General features: G+C 34.3%; 1 protein-coding gene across 1 annotated transcript in view; it reads left to right on the forward strand.

The window, feature by feature from the left end:
- LOC134668746 (uncharacterized) overlaps positions 1-11,813 on the forward strand; it is a 30,420-nt gene extending 18,607 nt beyond the window's left edge. The window contains exons 8-9 of the mRNA XM_063526195.1: positions 5,013-5,110; positions 5,208-11,813. Coding sequence (XP_063382265.1) covers positions 5,013-5,110; positions 5,208-5,475 — 366 coding nt within the window. The 3' untranslated portion in view covers positions 5,476-11,813. The remainder of the gene's footprint in view (positions 1-5,012; positions 5,111-5,207) is intronic.
- The last annotated feature ends 776 nt before the right edge of the window (positions 11,814-12,589 follow it).

A 12,589-nucleotide genomic window follows, 5' to 3' on the forward strand; every position in this document is an offset into this window, starting at 1 on the left:
AATTCTTATTACTTGACCAAACTTGTGTAGAAGGAAAAGGAAAAATAAGTCTTCGGCAGGAATATAAGACACAAATATATTTTTTTTTTTTTGCGTTACTATTTCAATCATCAAATATAAACATACCTTGATTATATTATTCTAGTGAGATCCTCACAGATAAACAAAAACATTTACTTAAAAAATTACAAGGTCGAAATGTCACGGAACTTGTGAGAGTAATACGTGAAAAATAAAAACTTTTATGACAAAAAAATCTGGACACAATTTAAGAAGCATCCAATTGCGTCGAGGAATCATCTGTATTTTTGCTTGTTTCATTACCTCCTCGCTTCTTTTTTTGTCGTTTGTATTCTGTAGCAATTTGTTAGATCTGAAAAATAAAGATAACTTGCGTCGTCACGGATGTCGATTTATAGGTTTTAGGGAGTGCAGAATTCGAAAACGATGATCATTTTATAATCCAAGATGGCCGCTACGTATTTTGTCATAAAAGTCGTCATGAATATCGTTTTATAGGTTTTAGGAAGTGCCGATTTCGAAAATGATGACCAGTTTGGAATCCAAGATGTGTGCCGTGCACTTTGTCATAAAAGTCGTCATGGATATCGTTTTATAGGTTTTAGGGAGTGCAAAATTCGAAAATGATGATCATTTTGGATTCCAAGATGTCTGCCGTGCACTTTGTCATATAAGCCGTCATAGATGTTGATTTATAGGTGTTAGGAAGAGCAGATTTCGAAAATGATGACCATGACCAACAAAACGACATCCATGTCGACTTTTAACATAGTGCATGGCCGCCATCTTCGATTCCAAAATAGTTATTATTTTCGAAATCTGCGCTCCCTAAAACCTATAAAACGACAGCCATGACGACTTTAATGACATACTGCATGGCCGCCATTTTGGATTCCAAAATGGTCATCATTTTCGAAATCAGGGCCCCCTAAAACCTATAAAACGACACCCATGACAACTTTTATGACATAGTGCGTGGCCGCCATTTTGGATTCCAAAATGGCCATCATTTTCGAAATCTGCGTCCCCTAAAACCTACAAAACGACATCCATGACGACTTTTATGACATAGTGCATGGCCGCCATCTTGGAATCCAAAATGGTCATCCTTTTCGAAATCTGCGCCCCCCAAAACCTATAAAACGACACCCATGACAACTTTCATGACATAGTGCATGGCCGCCATTCTGGATTCCAAAATGGTCATCATTTTCGAAAGCGGGGCCCCCTAAAACCTATAAAACGACATCCATGACGACTTTTATAACATAGTGCATGGCCGCTATTTTGGAATCCAAAATGGTCATCGTTTTCGAAATCTGCGCCCCCTAAAACCTATAAAACGACACCCATGACGACTTTTATGACATAGTGCATGGCCACCATTTTGGAATCCAAAATGGTCATCATTTTCTATATCTGCGCCCCCCAAAACCTATAAAACGACATCCATGACGACTTTTATGACATAGTGCATGGCCGCCATTTTGGAATCGAAAATGGTTATCGTTTTCGAAATCTGCGCCCCCCAAAACCTATAAAACGACACCCATGACGACTTTTATGACATAGTGCATGGCCGCCATTTTGGATTTCAAAATGGTCATCATTTTCTAAATCGGGGCCCCCTAAAACCCATAAAACGACATCCATGACGACTTTTATGACATAGTGCATGGCCGCCATTTTGGAATCGAAAATGGTTTTCGTTTTCGAAATCTGCGCCCCCCAAAACCTATAAAACGACACCCATGACGACTTTTATGACATAGTGCATGGCCGCCATCTTGGAATCCAAATTGGTCATCGTTTTCGAAATCTGCGCCCCTTAAAACCTATAAAACGACACCCATGACGACTTTTATGACATAGTGCATGGCCACCATTTTGGAATCCAAAAAGGTCATCATTTTTTAAATCTGCGCCCCCCAAAACCTATAAAACGACACCCATGACGACTTTCATTACATAGTGCATGGCCGCCATTTTGGATTTCAAAATGGTCATCATTTTCTAAATTGGGGCCCCCTAAAACCTATAAAACGACATCCATGACGACTTTTATGACATAGTGCATAGCCGCCATCTTGGAATCCAAAATGGTCATCATTTTTGAAATCTGCGCCTCCTAAAACCTATAAAACGACACCCCTGACGACTTTTATGGCATAGTGCATGGCCGCCATTTTGGATTCCAAAATGGTCATCATTTTCAAAATTGGGGCCCCCTAAAACGTATAAAACGACATCCATGACGACTTTTATGACACAGTGCATGGCCGCCATTTTGGATTCCAAAATGGTCATCAGTTTCGAAATCGGCACTGCCTAAAACCTATAAATCGACACCCATCTCGACTTTTATGACAAAGTGTTTGGCTACCATCTGCATGCAAGACATTTCTATTATTTTTACGTACAAAAATGGCCCCCTGTCAACTTCCAACCGAGATTTAATCGATAATTTATTCGATTAATGTTCAGATTAATTCAATTTCAATCTATGTTAGGTCGACTAAACTAATCGTGATTAAAATTTGAGGATTAACTTTTTTTATTCCATTAATTAGTCGAACAACAGTTAATCTATTAAGTCTCATCTCTGACCACGTCATTTTTACACTTTGAGAATATCTGAAAACAAATGAACACAAGGAGCCATTTTGCAAATCCAGTAACTTTGTTATTACTTTTGACAGCGCGTGTCATGTGTCTACACAGAGTCGACACAAAGTCGAAACATTTGCGACTACTTTGTGACTGCAATATTTCTCAGCCTTAAACCATATTTATACATCATAATTAACAAGTTTCGTAGTATGTAAAGCGTTATTTCTGTTATTTAAGTATAGTATACGCATCGAAGTACTAAAAATGCATCAAATAATATATTTATGAACACAAGCACTGAGAAGTAAACAATTTCATTTCCGGCTAAACTAAAACAAAGTGGCGGCGCGTTGATTATATTACACTTAGTTTATCAAATCACTCGAGCAGTTTAATTCCCCATAATAATTTAAGTCCTATTGTAATATAAATGCAAACAATATATAATTTACGTCTTGTAATCCGTTTTAGAGATGGCGTATTAATGTCACTTATTTTTATTTAACTATTTTTCCATCTGACAGTTTCCATTTGACAGGAACGAAATGAACGAATGAACGAATGATTTTGGCATAAAGTAGTCGCAAACCCGAAACAATGTGTGCACACGGCGACCACACTTTATGTCACTTTGTGTCATGTGTCGACCCTTCCCCATTTCTGGTAACTGTGTCGACACGGCGACGACTCTGCGACTGGAATTGTGACCGAAACAGACGGTGTCGACACAAGATGTGTCTACACCGCGTCGTAACGGCGACTGGAAATGGTTGTATGGGACCTATGATTCAACTAGTCAGAGTTTAGGTTAATTACAGATTTAGTACATAATTGTTTTCCATCAGGTTTTCTCGGAACCGTTCGTGTTTGTCATGCTACTTCAATCAACCTCAGTAGGTACTTTTTGCACCGAGACTGGATGATATAACAACACACGCTTGAGCGTTTCCGTGAAAATACGATAGAAAATAATTATTATAGAGCTCAGTTTTACTTTCGAGTATAATTTTTAGTGATACAGTGAAACCTGGTTAATTGGCACCTGGATAAATGGAAAACCTCAATAATTGCAACCAAAAGTCCGGTCCCGGTCCCTTGAGACCAAAAGGCCTCTATAATTGAAATTTCGGAACCTCTATAATTGCAATTTAGATTTTAGTGCTTTTCGTAATTTTGCCTCTATAATTGACCACATCGCAACTCTAGACCTCTATAATTGACACTGTGCTAAAAAAATCCCTTATTTTTGCTCTTGTTTTTACCTCTATTATTGAAACGAGTCACTTATTACCTCTGTAATTGAAATAATGTAGTTGTAGACCGCAGAAACAATATTGTAATAGCAATGATCATTTTATTTATATCTCCATCCAGAATTCAATTTATTTATTGGGTATCTATCACAGCCTGTAGTAGGTGAAATAGTTTTGATCAATAAAAAACAAAGTAGGTATGCTTTTTACATTCTAATAAAACTTTCTTTTACAATTCAAGGGATTTTTTTAAACCCAAATGATAAGAAAATAAAGTGGTAATTAATGTAGTGTAAAAGTGCAAGTATAGACAGAAGCAATATATAGACCAGAAACCCAGAACGTAAGCGTGTAAATCTACTTTAAATGGTTATTTGCACCTCCATAAAAGAAATTTGTCAGAACGCAACCTCTATTAATGAAAACCTCGTTAACTGACGCGACCTGCTTAAATGAAAAACCTGGTTAATTGACAAAAAATGGCCGGTCCCTTGAGATTGCAATTATCCAGGTTCCACTGTATTACATGAATATTTGTGCGGTCTTCAGGGAAAAGTGCCTTCTAATTTGCAAGTTGCCAATAACATGCAATGCAACAATGGTATGTAATTTGTTAATAGCCGTAATAAGACATTTCACAGTAATTCAGCGTTGTCTCTACTAAATAGATGATAGTCAATAATTTTCTTAGACGTTTTGAAACTTTGACTAGCTGAATAATGACCAAACATACCTACCAAAGTATAATATTGCTCGATATCACATCATGTTGTTCATAAAAACCTATTTAGTATTAGGTCCACATAGGGCAAACATGTTACATATATAAACATACATACATAAAACATTAATACCTACTACCTATACCTACTCGTGTCGTAACATTCGCAACCTATATGTTATTTTAATATGTAGTATAAACTCCGTAAAAATATGTTTGACAATATGATACTCGTACTTATACTGTATGGCTACTCAATCATTCGAAACTATTTTAGTAGCAAATAGTCTTCATTAGTTTAGTTACCATAAGCATCTCATTCTTGAAGCATGAGTATAACAGATGTCAAAAAAGTGTATACGTCCTATAAATGCTTTATTGGTGTCTCACAGTAATATTAATTACAGGATACGTCATCCAAGATCTCATCAAGTCTCGATTTAACGGAGGACTCCCGAAAACCTGTCAAAGTTAATAAACTAAGGACCATCAGCAACCAAATTAGGTAACCTCATATTACTAATACCATTTTATTGTAATATTTAAAGCGCAGATTGAATTAAAAATTACTAAATACTAATTTGACTTTTCTGATTGCTTAGATTCCTTCGACGTTTGGAGCGAAGCTTGAAAATGAAAGAAAGCTACCCTGCGTTATCAGATGACGAAGGCGATGAATCTTCAAGCGTAACTTCGCCCCTATTACAAGGTCGGAAGGACCTAAATCGAATGCCGACACACGCGATATCAGCACCTCTATTAGGACCCGGGAGGCCTAAAATCGCCCGACAGAGGCGATACGACCGATCTTTGTTAAGTGAAGATACTAGGATACTAAGCACGGCAACATGCCATGATAATTCCGATTGAAAATGAACTCTGTGTTTACGTGAATAAAGTGCAGTTTTACTTTAGCAATAAGAGTGCGTTACGGTGAAAGTTTGAATAATTGCGTACTCGGCAATGTCCAAAATTTTGACAGCTGTCTGATGACACTTGAGTATACAAAATTCTAATCTAATGTGATATAATTATAATGTAATGGTTCTTCAGGAGTGTTGACGATTTTAACAGTTAGTAGTAAATATAGATAACCATCGTGTAGAGGTTTCGTTTTCTTTAGTTCCACTTTTGATGTCTTGAACTTATACGTGATTCTTACTGTAAATAATTGTCTTATAGCAATAACCTATTATAAGGGTGTATGTTCATCCGTGTAGTTGATTGATACAGACATTAATACCTACTTGGTGTTTTTTTATTCATTAGTAAGGGGTTAGTCTTATTTAGATATAGGTATTGTTAATTTTATCTTATTTTTTAATATTCCGCTAAATATAATTTCCTGTTCGTTAGATTATTGACTATGTAAAATGCTTTTGTAAATGTATTATACGTATTGCTCAAATGCATATTTTGTGAGATCGTTTTTGCGCACTTTTTGCTGTTATGTATATACATTTAATATAAGTACTGTAAATATGGGGACTTCGAGAGAAATGTAAATACTTTGACACGTTTAGACGAAATAAAGGTACCAAACTAACGGTATACCATGCACAATTACTAATATACAAGCGTAATCTCAAACATATATTGTGTATTACGGTAAGTCTATTTAAATATAGCTACATTTAGTACCTTTAACATTTAACAGACGCACCAATAGAATAGAGAACGCAATAATGTCTAGTTACCTAATAAATGTTATTCAATATTCATTTGTTTTAGTTGGAACGAAATAAAACTTAAAATAGTATAGCCGTAATTATACCCATGTTTGAGCCATATTTATTGGAGTCACAGTTTGAAGCTAGTCTAGATTCCTACACCTAAACTAAGCATTTGAAATACAGGCTCGTAAGAAGAAGTCCGTAGTGCATTTTCTAAATTATTTTATCAAAAAATCCGAGAAAAAAATGTGATTAGCGTATCCATTATCATAGCAAGGCCTGGATAGAAACTATGTAAGCCTTAACTCTAAAGTAATAATCTTAAAATAATTTGTTACAATCCACATGATATGACAATTTTATCTCGACAAAATATCGCTAATGAAAACACCGAAAAACTTCTTGCTCAGTTCATGTGAGTTGTCACATTTATTAGCCCTAAAATTGTTTTATATACTCGTAGTAAGAATTCTGATACTAGATACGATTACCGCAAAACTAGAAGCCTAAATAGACCAGTAGTGTACCCTATACCCTATACCCATATGCCTATGAAATGACAGTAGATTGACTTAATACTCATCGTGTATCTATTTTAGACGTTTTTGTGTTTTCCTTTCAATATTAGAGAAGAAAAGGTATCGACCTTTACGATTAGGTACTCAAAGTATAAAAAAAATACCAGCAACATTATCAATGTTTTTAAAGAAAGTTAACGAAGAAGAGCAGCATCTAAAGAATAGTCATTCAAAATAATTTAATTATGGTTTCGCAAAGGCCGATACTATGGGTGAATAATTTTGTTTTTGGTATTCTGTCCCGCGTAGTTTGTTAAATAAAATGTTATACTACTCGTACATTTTACTAAAAAGCTAAGTAGATGACTAACTATGGAAAGGACTTATAACTACCATAAATATTTAAAGAGACCCCAGGAGACCGTAACCGTGGAAAAGAGTAACAAGAAAAGTTTATTCGCCCATCTTCAAAAGTCGTAGTTAGCTTAATGTCGTTAGATACAGTTTCAGCAATAATTTTTGTGATTCGACTGTTCAAAGACTGACGTACTGTGTGGGGGAACCAATGCTTGTGTTTACTGTCTATTTGTATCTTAATGTTTAGGTATGTATAATATTTAAACGTTGATGTTGTAACACATACAAACTTATTTAGTAGCTGCACTGTTATGTTTCAGTACTAATTTTCTTATAAAGAAGCTACTTGGTTAGTACCTATACGAATGCATAAAAACAAATGAATAATAAATAAACCAACTTTGGCCAAGTGACCTTTGATATAGCACAAATCATCACTATTTCACATAATTATATCTGAAAATAACTGCCTGTTATAATAAGGCTAATTCAATCGGTGTGATGATTTCAAGATATGTCAAAACAATAACTGCTTGCTTGTGTCATATCAAAGTACATAAATAATTGTTTATAGCCAGTAATTGAGTTTATAAATAAAATAAAATTAAATTAGAACTCACATATTCTCTATATTCTATTCAGTCTGAAACCGAAGAGTAGTGCTTAGTTTTTCTTTTTATCAGTTTATAATAGCAGACGTATATTGAAGTTGTTTATTGACTTAATCGAAATGTAACTTTTAACAACTTTTAGTAAGAACGGGACGTTTTCAAGGAAAAGTATACCAACTAGTATTTTGAATAATTTAATCAATTGAATAATTATTTCTTGAGTACTATACGAATATACACGTCATACGAGTCACAGCAATGTGTCATTATTCAGCCACTAGAATCTTAATTTCTTTGGTAATCTTGGTAGGCTATTTACTGCAAAGGTATTATCATAAACACGAAAACCCAAATAAAAGAGTACCGAACGCTAGCGGTAATTTTATAATTATATTCAAATAAAAATAACGCTAAAAGGTGTTCTTAAAGGCCTATCGGTAAGTCATCATTTCTGCTAGATTATTGCAATATTTAATAGTATAAATATGAAAGTCATGAAATTAATGGCCTGTTCATTGAGACTGATTTTCTAATACTTAACTCTTAAAATTGTGGCTTAGTTTTCCTCGTTTGTGTGAATAGCTCTAAATCTCCCTTCTACGACATCCTTGTGTACATATTCTTTCGCACGAGATGCCTTCACTGCCATTGAAAAAATCACAAATATAGTTTGCCTATACTTCTTTCTATACATCCATTATATCAGGGAAATATTAAAAATAATGTATTCTTATATCTATGTACAGCAGCCTGGTATATCTATTTATTGAAATTAATTTAATTTAATTACATACGTGTGACATAAGTTGTATTGGTTTCAGACTATGTAACATACCCATTTTATCAAAGCATAAATAAATATATATATAGGTATTAACACCTTTTGAAAAACACTATGCTCAGTGCTTTAAACACTATGGTTAATATCCATAAAATAACAATAACTATAATATTTGAAAAAAGTTTAAACCTAAAACTAAAGGTACCATCTATTAACTGCATTTAATTTTGTGTTTTTTTTGCATTTAACATTAACAATATGTATACTTACCTACACTAAATGCACTCAATTAAAATATAAGCAATATGTTAAAGTTTTTTCATAATAATTGTAAATGTAAGTTGTCAAGTATAAATCGAATAATTATTGGATATTTAATACTCTGTGATTGCAAGTATAAGGCTCAAAACGTTTCTACTTACTGCATATCAATAATTTGTTATTATAATTTAAATTATCACATCTTTAGTTTTATAATTGTAAATATAATTTCAAATTGCCTTAATTATATATACAATATATAAGTTTCATAATATTAAGTGTAATGTGTGTATTGCTATGTCATTTTAGGTATTTCATGAAAAACCTAAAGTTTTGATTTGTCCGTGACATTTTAGTCATCGTTGTACAGTCAACAACAGAGCTATTAATACAGGCAAAGTGTCAAAAATATGTATACAGTACTTTATTGCCTGTACATTAAGGTCGTGTATACATATTTTGGCACTTTGCCTGTATTCATAGCTCTGTTGTTGACTGTACCTACCTTGTTTAATCGAAAATTGGCGATGGTTTGACTTCAGTATTTAAGATAAATAATAATAGATAATTTATTTATTTTAAGATAGATAATTTGTTGTAGATAGGTAATAATACATAATACGTTGACAGGAAAAACTAATAAAGTACTTTTATTTACTTATTTTTACTCAAATACACAAGACGCGCTAGTAAAAAGTAAAGTGGCAACATTGTCTTACTTTTTTTGGTCTTGAACTACGATTTTCAGATTAAATATTTAATTCATGTTTAATTCTATATGTCATAAACATAAACCACAAGATATTAAATATTTAAATGAAATCAAATCATTGCCAATATTTCCCGGTACGTTAATATTCTTCAAGAGGTGACCATCTATGTAGTGTCACGTACAATATAAGTGCACCTTTATTATTATAGCCATAGGTTGAAAATCGTGTGAACTCTAACCTTAGAATTTTATTTTAATAATTATGATTTATTAAGCAACTTTAAGACCCACATTAAAAATATTTTCACCACACCAGCTCGGAAAAAATTACTTTGCACTTCAAAAACGAATAGCAAAGTTACATTTTATCCACATGTGAGGCAAAGTAATCAAATGCAAATTTTGAGTTGTTTTCTTATGTTTGCTGGTAGAATTGACTTTTAAATGATGATTTTGGATGATAAATATTTAATAACATTCATTTGGATTTGATTTGGTTTGATTTTGTTTGATATTTTACATTTAATATTTGCTTCGGGTTGGTGTGGTGAAAAATGTTGTGTTTCACTCGGGGGCAAATTTTGTTTAACCCTTGTGCTTTGAAACCCTCGCAACGCTCAAGATTCCATTTATCGAACCACTCGCTATGCTCGTGGTTCAATTTTGGAATCTTTCGCTTGCTCGGGTATCAATATTAGCACGAGCGGTTAAACAACAACTTTGCCCCCTTGTAAAACAAATAACTATTAAACTGCAACTGACGAAATACATCAGACCTCAAATTGTTTTAATACTTTAGTTAGGATGGGTCGCACCAAATCGTGTGTCACCGTTAAACGCTCACTAAATTAATTTGTATGGAAAGTTCATAGTTCACTGCTCAGTGGCATAGATCAGTCCGCCAATTGAGATTGGTGTAACCAGCCCTTAGTCAAAGAAGACTACCTTTGCTTAACGCATAAATAATGTCAATAGTTTATTAAAAAATACAGTAACACGTGAATGAATGAATGTGGGCCTTAAAATTGTGGGCCGTATATAAATAGTTGCGCCAATAAGTTGAAAGTAGGGTTCAAAATTTAAGTGAGAGGGAGAGGTGTGATAATATGGCTCTGAAATAGCAGGAGCTGTTTATTTTACAAGTTTTTACAAGTTATATGATACAAGATGCCATTATGAAAAATTATATTTCCGTGTGGTTTGCCCTTCAGAAAATTAAAGGTACCTTTCGAAACTAATTTATTTATATCAACTCCATAAAACCCGGTTTAGTGCCGGTTATAGTATAACACACCAACAAACGAGTAGGTACACAAAGTAAACTACCTACCCAATGATTGGCTTTGAAAGTAGTGGCTGTCATTTGTCTTCATTTTTGACCAAGCAAGCATAGGTATGCGCTTCCGTTCAGCTTGGACATAAATAAATGCACGCATTATTATTTCAACCTTTTATTTTGGAATTAGGTAGGTACAGCCGCCATCAGATTATCGGCGCGGCCAAGATCGTCACAGATATCTGAACTAGCGCCTGGACAATAGAGGCGTGTTCAGATATTTGTGACCACCTTGGCCGCTCCGATATATATAATGGCGGCTGTACACTTGAACAGAGGGGTTTGTTGGATCAGCCCAGGCCTTAATATTTTCAGCTAAATAATACATAAGTATTCCTAAGATTTGCTATTGCGCATATTGTCACATCTCTTAACAAAAGCTCACGGCATACTTAGCTTCAATTTTACATCTACGATGGGCACGATCTCTATAGATATGGAGCTATTTGATATTGTACCTTATCTTGCTAGCTTTTTAATTAAAGTTACATATTTTATTGAAAAATCCATAGCGAAAATAGGTAGGTACTACCAATAGAGGCCAATTTAACACGGGCAGATCATAATATCCAAACAAATAAAAAATACTGCATAGTTCGTGTTATTCGTAGTCTAGTACCCACAACACAAGCCTTATTGAGCTTACTGTGGGACTAGGTCGATCTGTGTAAAATTGTCCTATAATATTTATTTATTTATTTATTTATTCCACGCATAAAATAAGACTAATAACTAGAGGATGAATAGTTCCATATCTAAAATAGCCCCAAGTGTCCCTATTGTTTTACACCTTATTAAATTATAAATGTGATGACTTGGACGTAATGTAAGGACTCATGTAAATAATGTTTTACACTATCCCTGCCCGTTTATTAAGGTGTATATTATTCATTATTATATTATTAACATCTTATTCACGAACAAATGTAAGAATAAAGGTAAATACATTTTGCTTGTTATATTTATTTTTTAATGTTACCTACCCTTTACTTCCGTACATACCTTACCTTACCCCCTTTCCCCCCTACCCCCCTTCCTCCACCTCCAGGTTTCCTTACCCCTTAAACCACTACTTAGGTTTTCCTTAGGTTTCCTTAAAGGGGGTTTTCCTTACCCCTTTTTCCTTTCCTTTTTTTTACCTTATAAAATGTAGGGAAATGATAGCGTTTCGTTTCGTTTTCTGCAAACCGGCTTAAAAACCGGTCAAGTGCGAGTCGGACTCGGGCACGGAGGGCTCCGTACCATTACGCAAAAAACGGCAAAAAAAAATATCCCCACACAAATATTTATTTTACTTTGTTTTCAGTATTTCGTCGGGTGACAAGCAAAAGTCACTAAGTACTATCAAAAAATTAAAGTAACAATGCACTTTATTACACTTTTTTTTTTTTAAATCTTTTTTTTTTAAGGGGTTTTGTCACGCAGTGACAATGTCACCCCTTTATTACACTTGTAACACGATTTATTGTCCAATAATTTCTATGGAGTTAATTAGTGACTTTTGCTTGTCACCCGACGATTTGTTGTTATATAGCCTCAACAGAAATACATAATCTGTGAAAATTTCAATTGTCAGGTTTATCACGGTTAATGAGTAACAGCCTGGTGACAGACAGACGGATAGACGGACAGCGGAGTCTTAGTAATAGGGTCCCATTTTTAGGGTTCCGTACCCGAAGGGTAAAACGGGACCCTATTACTAAGACTTCGCTGTCCGTCCGTCCGTCCGTCCGTC

Source organism: Cydia fagiglandana, chromosome 11, assembly GCF_963556715.1.
Source record: "Cydia fagiglandana chromosome 11, ilCydFagi1.1, whole genome shotgun sequence".
NCBI classification, from domain to species: Eukaryota; Metazoa; Arthropoda; class Insecta; order Lepidoptera; family Tortricidae; genus Cydia; species Cydia fagiglandana.